The sequence below is a fragment of the Mesoplodon mirus genome, assembly GCF_964341445.2.
Source record: "Mesoplodon mirus genome assembly, chromosome: 15".
NCBI classification, from domain to species: Eukaryota; Metazoa; Chordata; class Mammalia; order Artiodactyla; family Ziphiidae; genus Mesoplodon; species Mesoplodon mirus.
The window spans coordinates 611,239-638,506 of NC_138991.1; the positions used below are offsets into that span (position 1 = coordinate 611,239).

Sequence of the window (27,268 nt, forward strand, 5' to 3'; positions counted from 1 at the left end):
CCGGGCGCGGGGGGCAGCCATCAGGGGAATGGTCCTCCTCTGTCTGGCGGGCTGCCCTCCTCAGTCTCCCCAGCATCCTTTGCTCCATGGGCTACAACTGCACTCCAGGCAGGCAGGTGGGGGAGGACCCCCGCAGAGAGTGCCCTCCGTCCCCTCAGGAAGGACAGAGTGACCGGCCAGAACCTCCTGGAGGCCGAGAGGCAGGCACTTCTGAGGATGGCTGTACCCAGCCCCCACCTGAGAGGGCCCAGGAAACGTGGGCCTGCGGTGCCAGACCCGGGGTCCTCCGCAGGAAAGGCCTGAGAGGGGCCCTGTGCCGGCAGGGCCAGCGCAGGCAGCGGGGAGCGGGGTGAGGGTGTCTGCACGGCCATTTCCAGGCGCCGGCTGCAGTGAGGGAGTGTCCCAGCCTTTCATCGCTGGCTGCCAGACCGCGGCCGCCCTTGTTCACTCAGGGAGAATCCACCCCCCCCCCCCAAGCCTGCCCTCCCCCAGCAGCAGCCCAGTGAATGCCTCCTTACACATCCTGAGAAAGCATCCATAATGGCCCGCCGCCTCCCACCTTCCCAGGAATTCCGCGGCGCTGGGCCCGTAGGGAGGTAGGGCGCAGACTGCCTGCGGCGCCTCCCCATTGGATGGCCAGGTCGTGCTCGACTCCCTTGCCGCGGCTGGCCAGCCACAGGCTCACCTCCCTTCCCACCGTCGCGTCCGGGAGAGGAAGCGAGGTGGCCTTTGCCCCCGCACAGGCCAGCCAAGAATGCGGGGCCACGCTTCCCATTCTGCCCGCCCGAGGACTCGAGGACAGCGGGGGCGAGAAGGGACGCGCAGGGCCCATCTCGGGCAGCACGATTAGAGATCGCTTGCGGGGAAAGCGGGGCACCCGCTGCTTCGCAGGACCCCGAACCCCCCAGACAGACCTCGCGGGGGGGAAGGACCGACGCGCGCGCGGCCGCCGATGCTCCTCAGTTGGCCAAACTCAAGCCCCGGTGGCAGGCACTGTCCCGTGGCCTCTGCCCCGCGGTGCGCCTCTCGCTGGGAGCGCCGAGGTCCCCGACAGCGCGGCCCCGAGCCCCTGGGCGCCGTGGGAGCGCTTTTTCTCTGCACAGCGCGCAGCCAGCACAACCTGCGGGGAAGGCGCGAAGTTTGCGAGACACGCGCGGCGCGTCTGTGCGTTGGGGGGCGCGGACAGCCTGCGGCCCGGGGACCCTGGGCCCCCGAGGAACAGGCGCGTGGGCAACGCCAGGGGCGCAGTCCGGGCAGGGCTGGGTTGCCCTCGTCCCGACCCGCATCTCCCATCGGTGGTCTCCCGGCTGCTGGGTCCCCGTGGGAAGGGGCTCGGGCGCCTAGAGACCCCACGCCGCGCCGCCCCCGCCCCCCGCCAGCCCCGCAGAGGGGGCTTCCCACAATGCCGAGCGAGCTCCAGCCCGCACTTCCGCTGTCCGGCCGCCCACGGGGGGGCGGAGGCGAACCGACCCCCGCCGAGGCCCCCTCCGCCCCGCTAGCGGAGCCGGCCGACCGAGGGGCGGGGCGGCGGCCGGGCCGGCGGGGCGGGGCCCGGGGCGGTGGCCGGGGCCGGGGCCGGGAGGCGGGCCAATCAGCAGCGGCCGGGCGCGCGCCGGGGGGCGGGGTCAGGGTCCGCAGGCGGGGCGCGCGCGCGGGCGGCGGGGGCCGCGGGGTTGGAGCGGCGCGGGGGCGCGCGCCGGCCTGACGGACAGACGGACGGACAGACGGACACAGCAGCCGAGGCGAGCGCGCAGCTCGGACCCGCCCGGACGCAGCGCTCGCCCGGCGGCCGCGGCGATCACCCGCGCTGGTCCGGCGGCCGCGGCGCCCGCCCTCGCCCGCGCCCCATGGGGTCACAGGTAAGCGGCGCCGGCTCATTGTCCGCGGCCGGGCCGGCGCATCGCGGCGGGCCCGGGGCTCGGGCCGGGCCGGCTGCTCCGGGCCGGGGCCGCTCCGAGTCGGGCGCGCCCCCGCTGCCTGCCCCTCGCGCCCCGCCGCGCCCCGCCCCGCGGGGGCGCCCTCCCGAAGGCGATCGGCGCGCCCGGCTGCGGCTCCGGGGGTGGCGGTAGCGACCCCCGCCCGGCCCCCTCCGTTCCCTGATCTCCGGTGGCGCGGGCGGGGCGGGGCGGGCGAGGGCGACGCGGGGTCCCCGCGGGGCTGCGCGCGGAGGCGGAGGCGGCGACGGGGCTGCCCCGCGCCCCTCGCCCTCGGCGCCTCCTGCCGCCGCCGCCGCGTTCCCTCCCCCGTCACCTCCAAAAGGGGAATTTTCCAGCTGGTAATTTCTGCTGCGTCAACGCCCGGCCCCAGGAGGCAGCCCGGGGGCGTCCTGGCGCCCCCCGCCCGCTCCGCCCCGCGCGCCCCCCGCCCGCGCTTGCGAGCCGCACCCGGACCCGCCCGCGCCGAGTTTGCCAGGAGTCTGAACTGCGGGAGGTGGGCGCGGCGGCTCCCCGCACCCCGCCGGGCCTTGGGGGTCATTGTCTCCCCCTGAAGCCGGGCACCGGCCTCGTCTCCATTTTAATTACTGGCTGAACCTGGGCGCAGGGGCCTCGAGGCCGGGCGGCTAGAGAAGCGCGGAGGGGACGGGGCGCGCAGAGCGGACGGGGCGCGCGGAGGGAGCAGGGTCCGCCGCGAGCAGCGTCTTTGTTTCTCTGTAAATAGACATGTCAGTTTCACAGGGTAGCAAGAGTCACTGTCTGACAACTCAATCCCGATGGCAAATGGGGGATTTTCTGCAGCAGGAGGAGGGTTCTGGCTAGTTGGGGTTCCTCCACCCCTGCTAACAAATTCATTATTTGTAGGCTTAACGGAGCACGCACAATAGGGCTGGACGGAGGAGCCTAGGTACAAACCAAATGGGCGAAGAACTGATATTTTCTGACACCGAGGAAATACAAACAAAAGAAAGTTTGACCGAGATTCGCAGCGAATTTCCTCACGCTTTCCGTGTTCCAATCTCAGCGACGCGTTTGTCGTGGATTGCGGAGGCAAGATTGTTATCAGCATTGTTTACAGAAATGCTAATTAGGCAACGGGTTTAGCGAACCCGGCTGCGCGCAGACACCTGTGCGGAGTCCTCGCGTGCGTTTTACTTGTATCAGCTGTAGAATCTTTCACACTAGATTTATCATCAAAGCTAACTTCCCTTTTGGGTAGCAGACTGTGGATTCACTCTATCGCTGGCCTGCGTGCTGCCTGTGAAAGCAGTGTTTCCACTCTACAGGAGTGGGAAATAGTTTGTTCCCCAAAGGCAAATTTACGGAAGGGTTTTTCACATGAATAATGAAGTAAACAATATAATTTTATCATAGTGGACTCCTTCTCCTTGCTACATTTCATGGTAGTTTTAGGTGCTGTGAACTGAAAACTTTGGGACACCTTGCTATTACAGAAATGACTAAGCCAGGGGCGTACTGAGGCAGAAGTTAACTAGATTTAAGTAGGAACTTAGGCACTGTGTTCCCCTAAAAAGCTAGTAATTATTTTTATTTCTTTTACTGAAGGGAAGGAGGTGTGTGTGTGGAGTTTACTGTGAGAGTTCTCTTGAGGGAGTGGTGGAATGGACGCATTTAGGCTAAACCCAAAATTCAGCCTTTCCTGGAGGCCAGCCTCCGGACAGGATTTCATTAGGCCTCATTGAGATCATCCTGCACGAAAGAATTTTGTTTTGATGAGATAAGTTCTGTTCAGGTTTAGCTGTTTCGTGTTTGAAAGTGAGCTGTTTTCCCACATCCAGTTTCTGATGTTCAGGACTGGCGGACTGTTGGCTGCAGGGGCTCTTGGGTGCTCTGTGTCCCTGCTCGGTCACCCAGGGTCAGGGGGCCGCCGCCCCCTCCTTGGTCACACATTAGCACAGGAAGGTGAGGTCGACCCTGAGAATGGGTGAGACTCCTCCCGGTACCTGGAAGGACACCCTTTTACAGTCAGAAGATGTGTTATTTGCAAACACGTTAAACCAAATATTAACAAACTTTCCAACATTGTCCTTATGTGGGGTTTTTCAAATTAAGGGAAACTGGGCCACTGTGTCCCTGGGGTCTGTGTTTCTGGGGCAGCTGTGCTCCTGCCCTGCTCTCTACCAGAGGTCTTGGACCAGCTGAGGACAGCCCAGCAGAACATCTTCAGCAGGCTCCAAGAGCCGTGAACTTGAACTCATTCCTCATTTTGCTGATGCTTTATGTGCCCAGGTGCCCTCTTGGCCTCTGTGTTGAAGTGGGTGGAGAGTTCTTGTGCCCTGTTCTGGGGGCTTCGTGTTCTCATAAAAACGGAGGCTTTTTCTTCTCTCTGATCGAACGTATTCTACTTTGGAATCGGTTGAGTGATGGTAGATTGTCAAGAATTCCCTTGTGAATCTGCTCCCTCCCCGGAACAAAAGGGATTCTTCTTCTTGCCACAAGTGTGCTTGAATGGCCTAACTCCCAAGAATAAACAGATGATTGAAAAATCGCTACTGAGGCCACAAGACTCACTTCAGTCTTTGAAATACGGTTGTCTTGTCCTAATCCTGGCTCTCGTGTCCTCTGCTCTTGGCTCTGGCTTTGGTATGACCAGTACAGCTGGGGTCTTCAACCATGGGATCATTGGCGGTTTCCCTCTTTTCTGCCTTTCTAGCTTCGGTACTTTGTGTGCCTGACACGTGTGTACTCGGGCTTCGTGTTCTGGTTTGCTGATGACGACAGAACATGTCCTCTGGTTCTGCTCGTAGACGGAGAAATCATGGAAAAGAAAAGTAACTGTTTCTAACAAACTGAAAAGTTTTTCTAGTAAAGGATAAGGACAAGCTAGACCAGTCAGATCTGACCTTAGTGTGATTTATGCAAAGTTTTCCCTTCAGTATCTCTCAACAGTGCCTTTAACTCTTATTTAGATTTTTAAATGACTAAGTATTTTTAAATGCCATTATTTAGATTTAAAAAATTAGCGACCTAGGCACTTTAGAAAGTTGAGAAACAATGTCAACATATTTTTCAACAGCATTTACGGGGGTTTTGTGTTTTGACAGATGTGTTTTTTGAGTCATGTTAGAGAGACATTCCCAGAGTTTCTTACTCATGACGATTTTTGGCCTTATTGAGGGCTTGCTGTGGACCAGCCTTCAGCCCAGGTTGGGGACAGAGTTCCCACGGAGGGGCCGGTGACCCATTGGGAAGGGTGGGGGGGGGGCGGGAGCCTACAGGAACCACCGATGTGACCTGATGTGGTGACAGATGCTAGTGAGAGCTCGAAGCAGGACAGGGTGTAGCCCACCTGGTGGGCTCTCTAAAGACTCTTGGAGGGAAAGGGTGTCCGTGCTGACACCTCCCCCGCCCCTGATGGGCCCATGGCGCCAGCCTCCGGTTCCGGTACGTGTGCAGCAAATTCTGTTCGAACTTCTGCTTTGCCGAGAGTGGGTAGCCAGTGAGAGGGCAGGACTCTTGGGGCCAGGCAGCTTTTGGGGGCTGATTGGCTGTTGGGATGGGGGCAAGAGGTGGTGTAGTTTCAAATGACGTCTTCCAAAGCACGTGTTGCAGCGCAGGAATCACTTCCTGAGCATCCTTGCCCACAGACCACCCTTCGTCTTTTGGGGAATGTCTCGGGGAAGCTGTCCTTTTCCTGGCCCCCAAGTGGCACCCCAGCACTGCTTGTCCGAGTGGACCAGCTGTGCAGCCCTCTTCTGAAGAGATCCAGATGTGTGTCTGAAAGCCCTCCTGTCCGTGCTATGTGGTGGCCTGAGGCCCCGTGTCAGACCCCTTCTGTGTAGAGCAGAAAGAAGGCAACTCTGTGTCTTGGGCTGCAAATGGACGGTTCGAGAATCTCAAGCATCCAGAGATGCCTCTGTGAAGGTGCACACACGTGGGCGGCACGGCCTGGGCGGCTTTGGGCGAGTCACCCTCTGAGCGTGTGTCACCTGGCGCGAGGAGGGTCTGACCTGTGTTCTGCGGCCACTCTGAACGCTGTCCCATGGCTGAGCCTGGGGCAGGAGGACCGTCGGTCAGCAGAACACGAGCGCTCCAGACCAGGCGCACACCGGCCTGCGGTGCGGGCGTGCTGCCCTCCGGACGGACTCCCAGGGCTCATCCGCCCCCAGTCACAGAGGTGGCCGCACCGAGTTACACGGGGACGGTGTGGGCGCAGATGCGGACAGGAGGGCTTTCTGGAAAGCACACTCACAGGACCCACTCTGGGCCCGCTGGGCGAGGGAAGGCACCGGGGCTCTGTGTGCACTGGAGAGTTGGTTACGGTGAGAGGGGGGACAGGGCGATGGAAAAGCCACCAGGAGGGTGGCCCAGAAGAACCAGGCGGGGGAGGGTGAGTGTCAGGCGTGCTGCAGACTCGTGGGGAGGGCCAGGTCGCCTGGGGGAGCTCAGGGGTGTGGGGCAAGTGGGCAGCGCATCCGCCTCTGGTGTGAGCGGGCCAGGCAGGCGCCTAGAATGGGCCTTTGCGTACTGCTGTGGCCCCGTCCAAGTCTGGAGCAGGTTTATTTTGTTTTCTCATCCCATCCCATCCAAAGTAATGCCGCTTCTGAGCAGCAGTTTCCTTTTCCTTAGGAGGTTCAAAGACAGCTCAGAAACGACTCTGCTTCCTTCGGGGGCAGGAGGGAGCCAGCTCCGCGGGGAACACTCCCAGAATCGCGGGGCCTCTGGCTGCTCAGCCCAGGCCCCCGCCGTCCAGGTCCTGGGCCAGCGATGTCCGCTGTGCTCCAGACAAGGTCGAGTCAGAGACGTCTGATGTTCAGAGTCACGCACACAGGTGGCCGTCGCCCCTTCTAGGGAGCCAGGCACCTTGGCCTAGGACCCACCCTGACCCCTGGTCTCTAAAGAAGCCGCCCGTCTGCGCTTGAAAGCCGGTCCTTCCCGGCAGCCCTGTGGCGGCCGGCTCCATGGCCCACGCCCTCTCTCACACAGAAAGTGGAGCAGGCTGGCCAGCCGGAAGTAATGGTGTTTTTCCATTGCCTCTGGTGATATAGAAACTCTGTTATTTCATCGCTTTTATTTTATATGAAGACTTTCCCCCCTCAACCTCAGAGTGTTTTGAAGAACTTTTCAGAAGGTCAGGGACCACGTATCATGACAGGCTCACTATGCACCTGAAGCAGGTGGTCTTTAATATTGGGTACCTTGACCTTTCCTATTTTTTTCTTTTTTTTTTTTTTGGCCACACCACGCAGCTTGCAGGATCTTAGTTCCCTGACCAGGGATTGAACCTGCGCCCTCGGCAGTGAAAGCACAGAGTCCTAACCACTGGACTGCCAGGGAATTCCCCCTCTTTTTTTCTTACGTTGTTGGTAGAATGAGACCAGAACAATGAGTGACAAGGCGACGGTGTCCTTGGACATCCCTTACCATTAAAGTCACTGAGCTCTACTGGACAGTGTGATACACACTTGGCTGTGGATGGGTGGTCTTTTAAATCTCTTTCCTTCTCTTCTCTGGTCTGGCTTCTCCATCATCTGCTGCTTTTGATTCCTTTGTGGGGTGGAAATCCCACCTGCCTGGACCCGGGACCAGAGGGAGGGTGGAACTTCCCAGTGGTGGCAGTACCACGTGGCCGCGGGGACCGTGATTCCTCTGTGGTGAGCGGGGGGTCAGGATGCCGTGGAGCTGGGAGCACTTCCAGGTGTGTGAGTGCCCTCGAGGGCCTGAGAAGCAGGTCGGGGAGGGTTAGTGCCAGGGGACCCGCCTTCGCTGTGGCCGGCAGATCTGCTCCATTGAGGCACAGGTGGCCCTTCAAAGACGGGGTGTCTTCCCCTGAGGTCAGCAGACTCACCGAGCCTTGGAGAAGCAATGCAGGGCGAGCGCCAGCTCTCGAGCTCACCCGATGCAGCCCGTGGGTCACACCGACCTCACATTTACTTAACATTTCTTTTACCTCGTCTTAAGAAGCAAGAATATCCATGAAGTCGTGAGTTTGGTATCTCAGTTATATTTTTCTTGGTGCACACTTTCTTGGACATGTAACTATTAGGATAGACAATGAGTTGTCCCTTTTCCTGCTGGCAGGGAACGTGCACTCCCCATATCCCCCTCAGCCGCTCGCTGGGAGGGGACCAGCACCCTGGCCCAGGGTCCAGGGGTGAGACTGGACTTTGTGGATCTTGGTTGAGAACCCCTCATGCCCCATCTCAGAGGCCTTTCCTACCGTCTGACCGGGGAGCAGTTGGTGTAAGTTAGGCTGCTGTTTAAATGAGTTCCCTGGGGCTGTCAGAGCACAGGACCACCAACCTGGCAGCTTAAAACAATAGAGCTTTATTCTCTCACAGTCTGGAGGCCAGAAGTCCTAAATCAAGGTGCGGGCAGGGCCACCCTCTCTCTGGAGGCTCCAGGGAAGGACGCTTCCTGCCTCTTCTAGTCTCTGGCGGCTGCTGGCAGTCCTGGGTGCTCATGGCCAAGACACATCCCTCCAACCTCCTGTCCTGTTCTCATGGCCTTCACCCTGGTGTCCAAATTTCCCTCTCCTTATAAGGACACCAGTCACACTGAATTGGAGTCTACCGTAATGACCTAATCTTAACTCTATTACATCTGCAAAGACCCTATTTCCAAATGAGGTTACGTGCCCCTGCAGTTAGGACTTGAACCTATCTTTTGGGGGGACGTGATTCAACCCACTACACCGTTACAGCTCGTATTTGCCTGACACATTACCACATACGTTTCTCAATCCCAGCGTTTCCTGAGGCCTCTTCGTGTGTCTCCAGCTGTCACCTCTCACTCCTGCCCTTCCCTTGCTAGTAGAGCAGACGTGGCCAGTGACAACGGTACTGGTGAGTTCACTCTGCGGACCTGCACTCACCCCCACGCCTGCAGCAAGCAGGGCTCTTGGTCCAGGGACACAGCAGCCAACAAGGTCCTTGCTCTGCTTCCCAGAGGGGAAGGGACAGGGCAGACAGATGTCAACACCTGCCACGGAGACGGATGCGCAGGGCCCGGAGGAGGGCGTGGGGCGGGGAGCAGAGGCGGAGCCCAGGGTCCCCAACGGGGCCGCTGGGGTGGGTACTTGCTGCCGCCGCTCCAAAGCAGGACCCAGCCCCTCCTCTGGACCCGTCTGCACGGCTGGATACCCGTGTGCCCGTCTGCCCCCCAGGTTGGACCCAGGCCTTTCTTGCCCCCAGGCAGCTGGTGAGACTCGTGGCCCCTTTTCTGGATGGCGTTTTTATTGCTTCCTGTAGGAGACACTGGAAAACGAAGTGTAGCAGCTATTGAAACATAGCCTTCACAATCTAGAAAACTTTCTTCCCTGCTGTAGTAACAGGAGGAGCTTCACGTGCCATCAAGTAAGGCTGTTGAGTGGCTGGTCTGAAATTCCTGATTCTTACAGTGATGAGTGTGGAGGTGCCCCATGGTGACCAGCGGCCGTGGTTGTGGACAGGGCTGTTGTCCCTGGCGTGTCCTCCACGTTCACGGGCGAAGTCCCTCTACGGTGGGTCCCAAGGTCACCAGGAGCCTGGGGGCCCCACAACCTTGGGAGGCCAGGGTCCTTGCCGTCACTTCAGTTCACCCTCACGGTCACCCCCTGAATGAGGACCCTCGCCTGCTGGGGTGGGACGGGGTGGGTTGCACTTGGGGTGGCGCCTCTGAGATCTTTATTCTGTTTCGTGCTGTTTGTTGAAAAATCAGAGCTGTTGGTCCCACGTGGTGGTCTGGCTGGTGGCATCCTCTGACCCTCAGGAGCCCTGCCCTGTTATCCCGTGAGGGGTCAGTAGCCCAGGCGAGGGGGACCCATGTGTCTGGTACTCAGGGTCCAAAGTGTGACGGTGACGTCTGCATCGGAATTTCTGACGTAAAAACGAATCATTTTCATATTTACTGCCTGCTTTGAAAGATTCTTGTACCTTTCGTTAAGGAGATGTATATGTTTTGGGTTTTTTTCACTTTTTTTTTTTTGGTTGTGCTGCAAGGCAGTCGGATCTTAGTTCCCTGACCAGGGATAGAACCCGTGACCCTGCATTGGAAGCGCAGAGTCCTGACCACTGGACTGCCAGGGAAGTCCCAAGGAGATGTATATGGAATTTTCAAGATAATCATCACCTATATAAGTTTTATTTGAAAAATTCTAGATTTGCCATTGGTTACTAAAGTATAGGAACATCTTGGAATTTTTTTTTTTTTTTGCAGTACACGGGCCTCTCACTGCTGTGGCCTCTCCCGCTGCGGAGCACCAGCTCCGGACGCGCAGGCCCAGCGGCCATGGCTCACGGGTCCAGCCACTCCACGGCATGTGGGATCCTCCCAAACCGGGGCACGAACCCGCATCCCCTGCATCGGCAGGCGGACTCTGAACCACTGCACCACCAGGGAAGCCCTGGAATTTTTTTTAACATAATTTGTTTGGCAAGATTATTCCTTTCGAATGTTTTAATGTTTGTTTGGGGCCATGAGCTATTTTTACCTTAGTTTTTTCCCAGGTAAGTCGTTTTTGTCCCTGGGTAAAAACCAACCTTGGGTCTGAAGTGTGTCATCTGGCCCCATGCGAGCGGGTGGTGGACAGGCCTTTCATCTCTGAGTCTGTGAATAAGGGACTGGCGTGGAGCGATGGGGGTTAGAGCACATGTGCTGGGTCCGTGCTGCTCCGATTCCCACTTATTTCTCATGAATTCTCAGCACCCCTGGAAAGCACATTGTTTTTCTCCTCTGAGTTGGGGCTTGTTCGTTCTCAGTGTGCTGCGGTTATTTCCTTGGGGGAGGTTCCAAAAGTAGAATCGGGGCTGAAGATGCAGCACATCTGTGAGTCGGGGCACGAGTTCCAGAAGGACACCTTGCTTCACGGCACAGCCCCTGTGTGGGCTTTGTCCGAACACAGGGGTGCCCACCTCCAGCAAGCCTGACCCCCACCGTGCTGCACGGTTCTGTGGCAGGGATGGCGAAGCCCCCGGGTTGGGTGGGGGACCCCTACCCATGGGCTGCAGCCACTTGTCACCAGGGCAGGCTTGGGGAGCCCCTGTGTCCCCGAGGCCCTCCCCAGGTCAGTGGCAACTCCCAGTTCCAACCTCGTGAATCACGGTTTCATGTCTTAAAGCACCTTGGAGCTGTCCCAGCCGCACTTGACAGAGAAGGGCTTCCCTGGGGGAAGGCTATCCCTCCCATGCTGGAGGGGGGACAGGGTGCCCTCAACCTACAGGCCCTCCCTGGAGCCCAAGCCCGGCCCCAGCCAGGGGGAGGAGGAGCTGGCCCCCAGGGGCTCCTCCCCCCAGGGATTCTCCCCAAAGGAGCCCCCACCCCGGGGCCCGCAGCACCTGCTGAGCTGGCGCCCAGCTGAATCCTAGTGGGTCCAGGTAATCCCCATGCTGGGACCCGTTTCCCGCCAGGTCTGTCCCACCTTGGCCTCCTGCGTCCATCATACGCCCCTGCCTCAGGCCCTGTGGCCTGGCCTGGGCCCCCAGCTGCTGCTGCATCAGCCCACCCCCACCCCTATCAGGGGCCAGTGTGACCTCTTCACTGCTGAGGCCTGGTCAGGTCCGGGACTGCTGGGCCATTGACGTCCATGCTGTTGGAGGGCCGCGTGGCGCAGGTCCTCGTGGCAGACACACACTCTTCATCCACCCAGCAGCCGTCCACCCAGCCTTCATTTACTCAGCATCTAATGAGTGTTTACTGTCTGAAAGGCCTGTGCGGAAGTGATAGTGAGGACTTGGAAACATCCGATTAGTGGCTGAAATTCCGTCGGAAGCCAGAGCAAACATCTGTGCTGGTCCAGGCCTGCGTGGCGCTCTCACCGCCGCCCGCCGGAAAGTGATGGACCACGTTTCCGCCCGCTCCAGGTCCAGGCCCAGCGACCCATCAGTACTGGGTTTCCCAGGCAGCACCTTAGGTTGTTGGGTGGCTTCTCTTGTTTTCCAGCAATGCAACTTTTAAGAAAAAAGAGACCTATAGGGCTTCCCTGGGGCAGTGGTGCAGTGGCGCAGTGGTTAAGAATCTGCCTGCTGATGCAGGGGACACGGGTTCGAGCCCTGGTCCAGGAAGATCCCACATGCCACGGACTAAGCCCGTGCACCACAACTACTGAGCCTGCGCTCTAGAGCCCTCGAGCCACAACTATTGAGCCCGCGTGCCACAACTACTGAAGCCCGTGCACCTAGAGCCCGTGCTCCGAAACGAGAGAAGGCACCACAATGAGAAGCCCATGCACCGCAACGAAGAGTAGCCCCTGCTCGCGGCAACTAGAAAAAACCCAGGCACAGCAACGAAGACCAAAGCAGCCTAAAATAAATTTATAAACAAACAAACAAAAGAGAAAGACCTATTAAAGATTCCAGCAGTTACTTGATGTAAACAAATGTTGCAAAATGTTAAAAAAAAAAAGTGGTGTTTCTGGTTAAGGGTTAGGTGGGAGTTCTCTGAATTATTCTTGTAACTTTTCCTTAGGTTGGAAAGTGTTTCAAAGTAAAAAGTTGAAAAAGACAACAAAAGATTCCATCCTATGGCTTGAGAACAGGCACTGCTTTTAGGTTATTTCCTATTTAGATTCTACGTTTTTCTTGGCGGCAGGGCTCACGAGTGTTAGTTAACATTTTGAGTCACAGCGTATCTCAGATTTAAAACCCTTGGAAAGCATTCTTCTGCCTTGTTAAGCTGATCAGCTTTCTTTCTAAGAAAAATTTACAAAAATTTTAAGTGGATGTGTGGCTTTTTCTAGGGCTTTTGTAACAAAAGTGCCACAAACTGATGGCAAACACAACAGAAATGTGTTCCCTTTTAGCAAGGGGTCCAGGGCTGTGTTCCCTCTGGGGGCTCTGGGGGAGGGTCGTTCCTGCCTCTTCAGCTCTTGGGGCCCAGGCGCCCCTGAGCTTGTGGCCACGTCCTTCCTGTCTCTGCCTTCGTCCCTCTGTGCATGTCTGTGTCCAGATTTCCCCCTTTGGTGACACATCAGACCCACTTGGGTTATGACCTCATTTTAACTTGGTTAAATCTGCCAAGATCCAATGTGACAATGAGATGGGGCAGGGCCAGGGAAAGACCCCGCAACCAGCCAGGTCGCGGGCTTTCTCTAGTTGTGGCGAGCGGGGGCTACTCTTTGTGGCAGAGCACATTCTCTAGGCACGCGGGCTCAGTTGTGGCTCACAGGCTCTAGAGCGCAGGCTTCAGTAGTTGTGGCGCACGGGCTTAGTTGCTCCGTGGCACGTGGGATCTTCCCGGACCAGGGCTCGAACCCGTGTTCCCTGCACTGACAGGCAGATTCTTAACCACTGCACCACCAGGGAAGCCCGGTACTGTCGTTTTGTTGACCCCCCCAAGGGTGTGCACCAGGACTGTTCAGCGTCGAGATGTGGTCCCTGTGTGGAGAGGCTCTCAGATTCGGTGGGAAGGTGTCAAGGTGTCTGGTGACAGAGGCACCTTGCGAGCCATAGTGGGAGGAGCCCCTGGAGGCTCCCTGGAGGAGGAGGCAGTGTCACCAGCGGGGCGCTTGCATCCCTTTTGTATTCCACAGCAGGGTTTGCCTTTGTCGCTTCACCTGTAAAACGAGCACGTAAGGGAGCTGATACTTTAGCTGCCCGTTATGATGAAGCACGGTTTAGAGACGCAACACCCAAAATGGGAGTCGAGTGTAGCAGGAGGTGCCTGGGAGCACAGGTCAAGTGGTGACCTCTTCCTCTTTCTCTCCCCGGTCATTCCCCCGACCAGCCTCCCACCAGCAGAAGTGACAGAGCTCTCGGGCCGCCGCGCCCGGCCGGGGCCTTGGCTCTGACTGAGGCCTTTAAGGCAGGTCTCCCCTGTCCCTGCCTGGTCTCTTCTGTTCTCTCCCTGCCCCTCCACTTGTTCCCGGGGCCCTGGGCACTTTCCCTGTGCCAGAGCCCGAATCAGGATGTCTGGGACCCCCTGTGGGGGCTGCTCCCCTGTGACAGTCCAGGTCTCCCCTCAGTGAGTTGGGCTCTGGACTCTTGGTCTCGGTGGCTGGTGCCACCCTGAGGCCTACACTGGCACCGCCCTGGCTGGTTGCGGGGTCTTTCCCTGGCCCTGCCCCATCTCACTGTCGCGTGCTCTCTCCTGCCAGACGCCCAAGGTGTTGTGCCATCTCTGGGCTGCCTGTGTTTTGGCCACTGCTCGCTGCACTCTGACCATCCTGAAACACGGGCTCCTGTGTCCCGAAGTGCTGGGGCCGACTTCCGCGGTCCTTCCGTCGGTCAGGGCCGCGGTCCTCTGGGGCTGGGCTGGAATGGCCAGGGCGGTGGCTCGGTGGCCTGGCACCTCCAGGCTCAGGGCTCGGCTGGGTCGCTGGGGTTGCTGTGTTGTCTCCACGCCAGCGCAGACCTGGAGTGCGAAGGTGGACTCTGTCCAGCCCCCTTGAGGCTTGCTTAGCTCCAGGCCAGGGTCAGCATGGGAGGGCTCCCCCCGCCGAGGCCCTGAACCCGGGAATGGCAGCTCACGGGGCCTTGTGTAGAGGCCAGCACCACCCGCAACGTGCTGCTCCCTCCTGGGGCCCTCCCCCCGCCCTCCCCCTCCCAGCGCCTACTCCCTTGTCCTGACTGGCCTGTGCCCCCTTCTGGGAAGTCTCCCCGACCCTGGCCCCTGCCAAAGCGCGGGCGCCCTCGCGGCACCTGTGTGCTGCTCTGGAATCGTGGCTGGGGGAGCCTTGTCCTCAGCCTGGGCGCCAGCACCCAGCGCAGCTCCAGGCTCCTGGGTGCCATCACCCAGTGCAGCTCCAGGCTCCTGGGCGCCGCAGGGGCCAACGCGGAAACAGCCTGGGGAAACGCTGGGACCTGGGTGAGACCCTTGGACTCTGTGGGTCCTTCTCCGCTGAGAGTGAGGGCTGGGCAGGCGGGGCGTGGAGGAAGCCACCCCAACGGTCTTGGAAGGGGGGGTTCCCGGGGTCACAGGACGCGTCCAGCCATACGCGGTCAGGGTGCGCACCCTGAGAGCGAGGTGACGTTTACGCAGGTGGGAAAGGCGGGGTGGGGGCCACTCCAGCCTGGATGGAAGCGAAGGAACCGCAAGAGGCCGCAGCAAGGGGGAGGGTGGGGCAGGGCCCATCCTGGCGGCACAGCTTCGCCTTCTGGGATCGTGCCGGTCTCCAGCACCCAAGGGCGTCAGACTGTGGTCACCGGAGAAACTTTGGGCGAAGCTGCCCCCATCAGGCAGTTAAGGATGACTTCTGTTAACGCATGTGGAGTATTTCTTCCCAGGCAGGAGCTCGGTTTTAAATCTTAAAAGGCAACTGTGAACACTGACAATACGATGTATATAAACTGTGGGTTATGACATGATTTCCCATCGTTGGTGTCTTGACCTTGGGTTTTTCAGAACGTCGTAACCCTCGGGGTGAGGGAAGTAGTGTCCGTGGAGAGAGGGTGCTGAGCTGCCTGGGTTCTGCCCTGGGACACCCGGGGTTAGGCAGAGCGGGCTTTTCTTGTCGAGAAGCATCAGAGTGCTTTTCATCCACGCTGAATCACGCCGTTGGCATCGTGGTGTTCCGTGGTAGATATGATATGTCCTGGGGCTCCTGACAGAACCCGGGGCTGAATGTCTTAAACGACAGAGATTTATCCGGTCGCAGTCCCAGAGGTCAGAAGTTGGAGGGCAAGGGCCGCGCCCCCTCTGTCCCAGGCATCTCTCCAGCTCCTGCTGGTTCCTTGGCTGTGGCCTCGTCACTGTTAGCACACAGCCGTCTCCCTGTGAGGTGTCTGTGTCCCAGTGTCCCCTTCCTATAAGGACACATGTCACGTTGGATCGGGGCCCACCCTAACGACCTTGTCTTAACCAGTTACATCTGCAAGGGCCCTATTTCCAAATAAGGTCACATGCTGCGGTCTGGGGATTAAGGCTCCGATGAGTGAGTTTGGGGGATACGGTGCGACCCACAGCAAAAGGCAATAGATACGCACATGTTTGTAGTTGAACAAGAATGTTTCCATAAAAATAGATTCTAATCGACCTTGTAATGATTTGCTTACAGCAAACGACTCGTCAGAGTGTAGTTGGACGGGTTTGCACACGCCCGGGGGCTCCCCCCCTCGCTGTCCCCAGGCCAGGCAGCCCCTGACCTGCCTTCTGTCCCCTTCCCTGTAGGTCGCTTTGCAGGTTCCGGTTTCATGGCAGGGACTCCTGCACCGTCTCCTTTGTCCTGCTTTCACGCCGCGTAGTTATCGAGAGATTCACCCGTGTCTTTGTGGAAGGGCTGTTTAGATGGGCTCGGCCGGTTGGGCCTGCGGGAAGCAGCTTGGCTTCTGCAGACCAGCATCGGGGCGGCTTGGTTCCAGCACTAAAGGCATCTTGCTTCCGCCTTAAAACAATATTTGCCCGTTAGGTAACATGTGAAGGAAAATTTCAAGAAGTGTAAATTGAGTGCAATGAAAATGCAGAAGTGAGAAGGGAGGCGAAGTTGGGCTGGCAAGGAGGTTCCGTCGGCGTTGGAGGCACTTACCTGCTAGGTTGGGTTTTTCTGGACTGAGACTTGGTGACTGGCCTGGGGGAGCGGCCGGCCCACCAGGGGCCCAGGTCCCTGTACAGACCTGGGGCTTGTTTGGGTACAGCAGGACACACGTCCAAATTGCATCCACTCTTTTACATTCTTATTAAAACCAGCTGCCTTCCAGGTGGAGCTCCTTAAGGACCAGAGGAAAAAAATACCCCATCCAGCTCCCGGAATTACTACTTTGAATACACAGTGCAGCAAATGAAATGTACTCACAGCGGTCTCCACGTTTCATGGTTCTTGTGCATTTTGAGGCTTGGCAATTTATTTGGCTTTTGCCCACGAAGCATCAGAGGTCTCATGGATGCACTGGATGAATAAGACACATAGCTCCTGCTGATAATTTGTGAAGATGGCTTTTGGTTGAGACCCCTCTACCTTCAGATGCTGTAGGGAAAAGGTTTGGGAGGTGCTCTGGGATTGGGGTGCTGGGGGCTCTGAACCCTGGAAGTGACAGACAGGGGAGCCCCCCTGACACCCACATCGGGTACCTGCCTCTCAGAGAGGAGGCTGGCAGAGCAGATCTGTGCTCACATCTGAGTGCGGCTTGTTTGGGGGAGACCTCAAAGCCCCCCTCGCCCCTGGGCCACCGTGCTGAGCAGCCGAGACTTGTGTCTCTCGGGTCGTGGGAACTGTCTCGCAACAGTGAGACTTGGGGGCCCGGGATGGTGGCGCCCAGCATGTGCTTGTTGGCTCCCCGACAGCCGGACTCTGGGAATCTCCAAGCCTCAGTTTCCCTGCCTGGCAGCTTGGAGACCACCTCCGCCCTTCCCGGAGGCTGTGGGATTGGAAATGTGTCCCGCAGCTGGCAGGCTGCCCACTGGGCGGGGCAGACCCGCGGCTGCCCCCTGCGCCACTCGCTGTGGGGTCTCTGGCATGGTCCCTGTGCCCCAGGTTACCTGTGTGAGGGCGGCCAGCCCTGAGCCCTGCACTGTGCAGGGCGACGCAGCTTTTGGAGTTTGGTCTGGAACATGGATTCAAGTTGTTCTGGCACCAAAGTGGTCACGTTTCATAAGTGACTCTGTCCGAAACTGAAGTGTCTTGAGATTAGCAAGCTATAAATAAAATAGACAGTAGAGACCCCACAGGAGAAATAAAAACACTGGAGAGATGGTGTGGCTTCCAGATGGCACATGGGTCACTTCAGTGAAGTCTCAGGTGCCGGTGTGGCAACAAATGCCCCTTGGTCTCACCCAGCCTTAGCTGCTCCTGTCAGTGTGGCATCTGAGTCCCTTAGGACCGCAGGCTTCTCTCTGAGGGTCCCTTCCTCACAGGGCTGCCAGCGTGGACCTTTGGATGCATGAAAATGCCCTGTGATCTGTGCAGCAGCACAGGTAATTCAGAGATGACAGTCAGGTTATCAGTCCACAGGTGTGTGTCCTGTGAACAGGTGTGGGCCCATAGGTGTGTGTTCCCTGAACAGCTGTGTGACCCATGGCCAGGTGCATCTTCACTGGACAGTAGCAGATGCTCTGCTGCCCTTGCCCTCAAAGAAAAACTGTGGTGAGTGTGCTTTAGTCTGAAGCCTGCATCTTTCTTATCAGGCCATCATATGACATGACTACCCAGGATGCTTCCATTTTTAGGGTCACAGCTGCTGAAATGCAACTGGGCAGCCGCTCTTCTGCTGTGGTCAGGTGGGTGGGACCCTCATGACCTCTTACTGATATGGAGACATAACTAACTTTGTAATGCAAATTCAGTTATTCCCCTAAAGTTTCCTGGATAAATTGGATAAATTACATGTATCCTTAATATTTCCATAGCAGACTAATCGTTTTTTGTTTTTGTTTTTTTTGTTGTTTGTTTGTTTTTTTTTTTTTGGCTGCACTGCACGGCACGTGGGATCTTAGTTCCTCAACCAGGAATCGAACCTGCGCGCCCTGCAGTGGAAGCGCGGAGTCCTAACCACTGAACTGCCAGGGAAGTCCCGCAGACAAATCTATTTTTGATGATCATTCCTTTAGATGCCTTTTCTTTTTAGTGTACAGGTGATTTTTTTCCCTAATGAAAATTGTGTTTTCTTACAACAAAATCTCTACGAAGTACATAACTGATTTTAAGCTGCTCTGATTGAATATTAATTTATTTTAGAACTTTCCATATGGGTTGAAATTATTTGAGAACTGCAAGCCCCCTGAGGTAGTTGTTGCTTCTCTAAAATGGCACTGGCATTTTGCCCCTTTTCAGTGTTCTTCCTAATTCTTAGGCTCTCTGTTTCACTGGCGAGTAAGGAGGCTTATTATTCATATAGGAAGTCAGGCGATGAAACATGCCTCTCCCTAACTTGAACACAGGGTCCTTAGGGCTCTCAGTACCTCCCCCCATATTTGGCCGGAGCTCCGCGTGGACTCCGGGCACGAAGCCGATGCTTTGAGTTTAATGGTCGATTTCCTGGTTTGACGTGTGTTTCGGTTCCTCCCTCAGCGTCTGGCTAACCTGAGTCTGTAACGCCAGGTGTGCGGTGTGAAGCCACACCTGGACGGCCTGTCTGTCCCCCTCCCCACCTCTCACGCCCTGGGGGAGGGGCAGACCGGCTGCTGACCACCCTCGGGGGTGGTCCACGCACCCAGGGCCGAGCACTGGGTGTCAGCTGTGGGCCTGGGGCCCCTGCAGCCAGCTGTGAGCGCCTGCTCTCCTCAGGGCCCGTCCGCGGGGCCAGGTCCCGCCGCTGTCATACGATCGAAGCAGCGTGTTTACTTCTGGTCTTCGAGTCGGGGGACTGGTTGGAGCGGGGGGTCTCTGTTCTCGCCTGGCAGGGACGGTGCTGAGTGGGCTGTCGAGGGAGACAAGGGACTGAAAGGCTTGGACCCTCCCCAGCCTCGTTCTCCCAGCTTGGGGACTGTGGGCGTTTCCAGGTGACCTCAGATGGTGATGCGAAATGTAAAGTCTAAAGGAAGGGTTGCACAAATGAGGCGGCCCCGCGCTCCGCCCCGGGGAAAGCTGGACAGATGTCCGCACCTTTGACCAGCTGTTAAACCGTGTGTTTATCAGGGAAGACCTGTCTTCTGCAGGGCGTCTTATGCGGTGAGCCTGGCCCCAGATTTCGTACAGTGAAGTCCTAGCCCCCAGCGCCTCAGAACCTGACCTAGTTTGGATGTGATTTGTACTGAGGTAGTAGGATGGGCCTAATCCGATGTGACCGTGTCCTTGTAGGAGGGGACACTGGGACAGACACACACGCAGGGAGACGGCAGAGGCAGAGGTGGGCGATGCTTCCACGAGCCAAGGACACTGAGGACTGCCGGTCACCGCAGAAGCTGACGGAGGCCAGGATGCATCCCCCGGCGGGGCCTTCGAGGGAGTCCTGCCCACACCTCGGCCTCTGTCAGGCTCTGGCCTCCAGTCTGGGCGGCACTGAAGTTCTGTTGTTTTGTCTGCCCAGTCCGGTGGCCCCGGGAAACTTTGGGAGCAGCAAAGAGCTGGGGGACGAGTCTGGGGACAGCAGAGTGTGGGGCCCAGCTCGAGAAATGATTCGGGCGCTTGGGACCGCGAAGGGGGTTCTCATCACCTTGGGTCCCTCCCCCAAAGACCCCTTCCTGGGGGCTGAGCTGGTCACAGGGCCTTCCGCCTCTGGAGCTGGCTTGGGCTGGAGTTTGGGAGTTTATGGATGTGCAGCTTCAGTCCTTCCTGTTCTAGGGGTTTTGTTTGTGTAGGATGTTGTTGTCGCTTTGTTTTTAAAGGATGCTTCTTCAAGGGTGAGGGATGAAGATGCCCCTGGGTTACTTGGCCTCGATGTTCTGAGTTTCTGTTTGGGTGAGAAAGTCGCTTCGACTGTGGATGGGTGTTTTCCTCCTTTCTGGAATATTTGTTTGCTCGGAGGGTTGGCTGCAGCGTGTAGGATTCTGTTCAGAGCGCCATGTGCCCGACGACAGGTGAGCCTCAAACCGGACGCTGGTTCAGGTGCCCACCGTCGAGTGCCCTGTGCCCGGTGGCCGCCCTCCGTGCACCCTCCTAACTCCCCCGGGGTGTGTGTCGACCGTGCGGGTAACCCTTCCATTCTTGCCCCACAGAGTCCATAGAAGAGACCACCCTGGGATCCCAGATGAACAACCGGCGGGAAGATATGGAAATCGCGTCCCACTACCGGCATCTGCTCCACGAGCTCAACGAGCAGAGGCAGCACGGCGTCCTGTGCGACGTGTGCGTGGTGGTCGAGGGCAAGGTCTTCAAGGCGCACAAGAACGTCCTGCTCGGCAGCAGCCGCTACTTTAAGACGCTCTACTGCCAGGTGCAGAAGGCGTCCGACCAGGCCACGGTCACGCACCTGGACATCGTCACGGCCCAGGGCTTCAAGGCCATCATCGACTTCATGTACTCCGCCCACCTGGCCCTCACCAGCAGGAACGTCATCGAGGTGATGTCAGCGGCCAGCTTCCTGCAGATGACGGACATTGTGCAGGCCTGCCATGACTTCATCAAGGCCGCGCTGGACATCAGCATCAAGCCGGACGCCTCAGACGAGCTCTCGGAGTTCGAGGTGGGCGCCCCCCCCAGCAGCGGCGCAGACGCCCTCATCTCCGCCGTGATGGCCGGGAGGAGCATCTCCCCGTGGCTGGCCCGCCGCACGAGCCCCGCCAACTCTTCTGGGGACTCGGCCATCGCCAGCTGCCACGAGGGCGGGAGCAGCTGCGGGAAGGAGGACCAGGAGCCCAAGGCCGACGGCCCCGCCGACCTGTCCTCCCAGCCGCTGTGGCCTGGCGACGCGGCCTACGGGCCCCTGCACGTCAAGGAGGAGCAGCTCTCGCCGGCCCACTATGGGGGCAGCGAGCCGCCATCCGCCGGGGATGGGGCCGCTCAGAACTCCTTCTCGGAGCAGGTGGCAGGGGACGGCTGGCAGCCCACGGGCCGGAGGAAGAATCGGAAAAACAAAGACACGGTCCGGCACATCACACAGCACGTGGAGGACGACAGCCGGGCCGGCTCCCCGCTGCCATCTTTCCTCCCGACGTCCGGGTGGCCCTTCAGCAGCCGAGACTCAAGTAAGCCTTTGGTTTGGTACAGGCCGGGCTCAGGCGCCCTGGGGTCACGGGCAGCCCAAAGGCACTGTTGGTCAGTGGCCCTGGGGCTGCTCGTTTTGTCCACGCAGGGGCACCTTTCCAGGCTCACGCTGGTGGCTTTCCGCGGGTCACCCCCTTTCATAGTAGATCGGTGTGAGCGCGGGGAAGGTGGCCGACGCGTCCCGGCGGGCATGCCAGGGCCGCCGACACACGGAGGCTGCTGGGCTGGGGATTTTCTGGAGCTGGAAAGGCGGGGTGACACCCGGAAGGATCCCCAGCGTGGGGTGTGGTGGAGCCTCTCGTAGGCACTGGGTGGCGTAACTTAATTTTTAAAGATTTAGACATGACAGTGTTAAAAAGATGAAGAAGTGCACGAAGTGACGTGACTCGGGTGGAAGGGAAGGACAGGCCACGTGTGTGGGCGCCGGCCGTGGCCATTGTTGTCAACGTGGAAGAAACACCACGTGTGTGTGTTTCGTCCTGGGCACGTGAGGGCCGTGGCCACAAGCTCCCCTCCCAGTGAGGGGTGTTTCCTCGTTGCCAACAAGTGCGGGTTCTGTGGTTCGCCCACAGAGCAGCCGCTGGGCGTTACCGCACAGGTGGGGAGCCCCTTCTGGACCCCGAGTCCGTCAGCCGTGAGGGCTCTTAGCTTAGCTTTGTTGACGCTGGCCCTCACCCTCTGGAGGATGGCTTTATCTGTCTCCCAGGATAGTAAACAAATGAAATGTTTACTAGATGCCAGGTGCTCTTGCTGGCACTGAGCATGTGATAGTCACGGCTGCACCGAGCTTCCCCGAGTGGCAGATGGGACCTCGAGGACTGCGTCTGGAGTAAGGAGGGGCGTTGGTGGGACAGGGGTTGGTCCAGAGCAGGATGGAGGCTTCTCGGCAAGTGACCGCGTTGGGGAGGCCCCTCCAGGAAGGAGGGTAGAAATCAGTGGGGGCTCAGAGGTGGACAGAAGGCAGTGGACCGTGGGCACAAGCCCTGAAAGGTGTCACCAATGCTAGGCCTGTGCTGGGGTTGGGAGGGCAACCCTGGGGCTCTTGATACAACAGCGTGATTATTGTGGTAAAACCTACGTATCATGCACTTCACCCCTTTAACCATTTTTAAGTGTATTGGCATTAAATACATCGCCACTATCCATCTCCAGAACTTCCTCATCACCCCCAGGAGACGCTGTAGCCTTTCTTACTGGTTCTCATTCTCACTGCCCCTGTGCATCCCCAGCCCCGAGCGCTGGGCCAGCCTCCTGCAGGTTCAGTCCAAGCCGGTTCCACCAGTGTCGCCCCCTCGGCAGGATGATTCTGTGTGAGGTGGCGTCCTTCGCGCTGTAGGACATCGGCAGTGCCCTGGCCTCCTCCCACTGGATGCCAGGAGCCGCCCACCCCGGTCATGACATTGCCAGTGTCCCTGATGGGAAGCCCCCCGCAGAACCGTTGAGTGTAACTGAACTGTCAGAAGAAGGTTACGTTTCTGAGATGATAGAAAGCCCACCTGTCTCCCTGCCAGCGGTCGGCACAGTGGTTGTCTGTGTCTGCTCTCTCCGTGACGCCTAAACGTCCCTTTAGCTCTGACGAAAGCCTGGAGAGCAGTGTCCACAGGGACTGACTTAAGGAACCTTCTGGGTGGGTCAGGGCCGCAGAGCCTTCCAGTCCTGTCCTACACCTGCCCCATCACGAGTCGTCCGGCGGGCCGAGGGGCTGGAGGCTCTAGATCGGGAAGCCCATCGGCATGTGAAGGACAAGGACGCTCCTTAAGCCTGTGGGTTTGATGTTTTAAATGCAGTTGTCGAGCAGAAGGTGTTTTTAGAATCCAACAAGTGATTTCTGCTGGTGTACTCTTGCTAATGTCTGAAATCCCTTGGGTTACCAAGGCAACTGCGAGATTTCCCCTGAGTTGCTAAGACAAGGACCCGAGGTGTGGGCTTGCGTGGGACGGCTCTGCCCGTCACGGTGGCCATTTATTCCTCTGCCCTGGCCCTGGGCTGGGATTTGGAAGCATAAATTGTGATCCCCAGTGGAGGAGAGTTTGCTTTCATTAAAGATTTATTACATCTTAGAGGAGAGTATTGTTTTCTTCTCATCCTGTTTATAGGAGAAAAGGCCCTTTTCCAAAGGAATGTGTCAGGCGGTTCCTGCCGATCATTCAGGGCGCTTGACGAAGATGCTCTGATGCCCAGCCCTGCAGCAGGACCGCCGCCCTGTCCCCTGGGTGTCCCCACCTCGGCATCAGGGACTCTGGGGCCTGTTCACGTTTAAAAGTGATTCTTCCAAGCAGGCAGCCAAGTGCTCTCTAACCCAGTAGCTTCCAAGAAAACACCCATTGAAATGTACCTCTGGGTTACAGCTGTGGGAAACGGCGTTTAAACGTGCAGGTGCAATGGACACAGGCCGGGCCCGTGGTAGCTGCCGGCTCCGGCCTCGGCCCCTTGTCTGTGCTCCCAAGACCGTGAGCCTCCGATGCGGTGGGTTGTACTTGTTCAGAAGCTGGTGCCAGGAGAGCCCAGGTGCCCCATCCCGACATCCCACACGTGTCCCGAAAAGGATCTGCAGAAATAAAGTGCTGAGCTAGAATAAAGCGTGTGGGTCTCGTGAAGGAGGAACTGTTTATCCCTGAACCTCGGTAAGGGTGGGCCCTGGCGTCCTGGGATTTTGAAGAGGACGTGGGGACCACAGAGCGGGTTCAGGGCGTGCAGGTGGCCCCCGGAGACTCTGGTGGATGCTCTAAGCTCACAGCTGCCGTCCTGCTGGGGCCAGGGCCCAGCCCTCCCCGGCCCAGGTCGGAGGGTCTCTTCCCTTGCAGCTCGATGCTGGGGCTGAAGCCAGGCCAGTAGCCCCTCCCTTGGCTGTACCCCCAGATGTTTTCCTTTCAGAAATGAGCGGAATTGCCTGGAACTCCTCTGGTCGACCTTGGGGCCGTGGTCAGGGGGCAGCTGCTGCCCTGACACCTCAGCAGTGGTCTTCATGGGGAGGTACGTTGGGAACGTACCTGCTGCTGAGAAGGGAGGTGGGGGAGGGGCCCTCGTGCTGGCCCAGGAGAGCGGGCTCGCTGGGGACGGGGCCTGGGCGAGGGTGGGGCTCGGCGCTGACTGGGACCCTTGGCCTGTGCCCCCCTGGCCGCCCAGTCCTGGCCTGAGGCCGCACTTCTGAGTTACCACCCGGACTGGAGATCCTCATCACTGTGGCTTTGATGAGTGGCCAGCAGAGCTTCTTTTCTGATGAAATGGGAGTTCCTGGACTTTCTAGAAAATTCAGTTCCTGAAGACAGAGCCCCTGAGGCCTCGCATCATCTAGATGTGGGAGCCGAGGCTGGTCACCCAGGGCCACCCCCCGACCCCACCCTGTGGAGGAGCTGGAGGGTCTGGGTCTGGGTGGGTCAGGACAAGGCGGGGCCCCTGGGAGGCGACAGGTGGGCGCGGCCCGCGGTCGCTCTCGGGACCCCCAAGGCTCCACTCGCGACAGAGGGGTGGGGGTTGGCTGGGGCCCTGGTGCTGGCAGAGCCGGCTGGCAGCTTTTCCACGGCTCATTTGCTCCAGGGTGCGTTTCAGCTCTTCCTGGTCTCGCGGGCGCCCCCTGCTGGCCTGACACAGAGGTCACCTGCCTTTGCTGCTTCCAGGCAGGTTCCCAGACGTGCCGCCACCTCGCTGGGTCCTGTTTTGATTTGAATTTGAGGGGTTTTGTCCTCTTCAACCAAGTGTGTGTTTTCTTCTGATGTTTGGACACTGTGACAGTGACGCCCCCAGGGTGCCGACCCGGGTGGGGACCGAAGCCCCACAGGCACCCACCTCCCAGGGACAAGGAGGCTCTGGTTGTGTTGAAGTGCCCAGGGAGATGCTCGTACATTTTGTATTTGCTGTATATACGTGTATTTTTTTTTTGCGGTACGCGGGCCTCTCACTGCTGTGGCCCCCCCACCCGCTGTGGAGCACAGGCTCCGGACGCGCAGGCTCAGTGGCCATGGCTCACGGGCCCAGCTGCTCCGCGGCATGTGGGATCCTCCCGGACCGGGGCACGAACCCACGTCCCCTGCATCGGCAGGCGGACTCTCAACCACTGCGCCACCAGGGAAGCCCTATACATGTATTTATATACATACACTTAAAAGCACAGCTTGGGAGCTTACATTTAAATGGAGATTTTAAAAGGAGTTGTGAATGTAATTTTTAACTGTTCATTTGAAAACTTCTATGCTACTGCTTTTATCAGACTTTTAAAAGATGGAAGCAGAACATACACATTTGACTCTTCCAAGTCGAATCCCAGATGTTCAGCCGGCAAGGGGGGCACGACCCACCCCCGAGACACCCCGACACCCGTCCTGGGGACCACCTCCCCAGGCGGTGTGTCCTGCCTCGGCCTCTGTGTGCTGGTTTCTCCCGGCCAGTCTGCTGTTGATGGAGCCCGCGGGCGTGCCCGCCCCTTCCCCAGCCGTGGGCTCTGTCCTGACCCTGAGGGACCCGGCTGCCGGGACCCTCGGTGCCGCCTGGTGCTGGTGGCACGTGTGTGTTTGGTGCAGACCTAGAGGGGTTTCTAGGGGTGTGTCTGTTTCCTGCTGCTGTGACAAATCACCGCAGGCTTAGTGGCTTGAAGCGGCCCAGCCGTATTATCTCTTGCCCAGATGTCGCCGGTTCGTAGGGCCGGATCCTTCTGGGGGCTCAGGGGAGAATCCCGGCCTTTTCCAGCTTCCAGAGGCGCCACATTCCTTGGCCCGTGGCCCTGTGTCACTCGGCCCTCAGCTCTGGTGCCGCATCCCCTTCGCTGGCTCTGGCCCTCATGCCTCCCTCTTCCTCTGAGATGGACCCTTGTGTGGACAGGGACCCCTGGGCCGGCAGGGTGATCTCCCGTCACACTTGCAAAGTCCCTTTTGCCACGTGAGGTGACATGTTCGCGGAGATTAGGACCCAGACACCCGGGGACCATCATGGGAACACAGATAATAGCGAGGTGTTTTGGTGAAAACTGCCATTCCCTTTGCTATTGTTTTAAGTATGATATACATTCAATAAACTGCACAGGGCTTCCCTGGTGGCACAGTGGTTAAGAATCCGCCTGCCAGTGCAGGGGACACGGGTTCGAGCCCTGGTCCGGGAAGATCCCACATGCCACGGAGCAGCTAAGCCCGTGCGTCACAACTACTGAGCCTACGCTCTAGAGCTCGCATGCCACAACTGCTGAGGCCTGAGCGCCTAGAGCCCGTGCTCCGCAACAAGAGAAGCCACCGCAGTGAGAAGCCCGCACACCGCGACGAGGAGTAGCCCCCGCTCGCCTCAACTAGAGAGAAGCCTGTGCACAGCAACAAAGACCCAATGCAGCCTAAAATAAAATAAATAAATTTATTAAAAAAATAAACTGCACAGATTTCAAGTGTACGGTTTGAATAATTGTCTCTCTCCCTGCCATTTTATTGGGGGAAATATTCACACTTACAGAAAAGTTGAAAAAACGAAAGTGAGCCTGCCTGCACTGAGATTCTCCACCTGCTAACGTCTTGCTGTGTATACATGTTTATGCATCCGATCATCCAAACCCACCTCGTTCTCTGAATTTCAGAGAGCCGACACCAGCACCTCATCCCAGCACTCCAGCCAGCCTCTCACCAGAGCCCGCGTTCCCCACACCATACATGTGCCTTTGGATGACAGACGTCCCCTCAAGACATCCCCTCAGCCTCTGGACCCCGGCCACCCCACCCCGCCTCCTGCCAGCCTGGGGGTTGCAAGGGAGGGTGTCACACAGGGTGTGCTGTGCGGTCCACTTGTGTCCATTTTGAGATGATGCAGATTTACAGTCACTTGTAAGAAATAATGCAGAGAGAGCCCGTGCACCTGTTAGGCAGCTTCCCCCAATGCTGATGTGTCAGCATCACAGCCGGAAACCAACCTG

The 27,268-nt window shown here is 58.3% G+C and overlaps 1 protein-coding gene across 5 annotated transcripts in view; it reads left to right on the top strand.

Moving 5' to 3' along the window:
• Nucleotides 1-1,709: 1,709 nt before the first annotated feature.
• Nucleotides 1,710-27,268, top strand: part of ZBTB46 (zinc finger and BTB domain containing 46) — a 57,594-nt gene continuing 32,035 nt past the window's right edge. For 4 of the 5 annotated variants that reach the window (XM_082600465.1, XM_082600466.1, XM_082600467.1 and 1 more), the window contains exons 1-2: nucleotides 20,140-20,258; nucleotides 20,397-21,365. In XM_082600465.1, the coding sequence (XP_082456591.1) occupies nucleotides 20,243-20,258; nucleotides 20,397-21,365 (985 nt within the window). In that variant the 5' untranslated portion in view covers nucleotides 20,140-20,242. Of the gene's footprint in view, nucleotides 1,860-20,139; nucleotides 20,259-20,396; nucleotides 21,366-27,268 lie in introns of those variants that run through there. The other variant, XM_082600469.1, reaches the window with a different exon arrangement.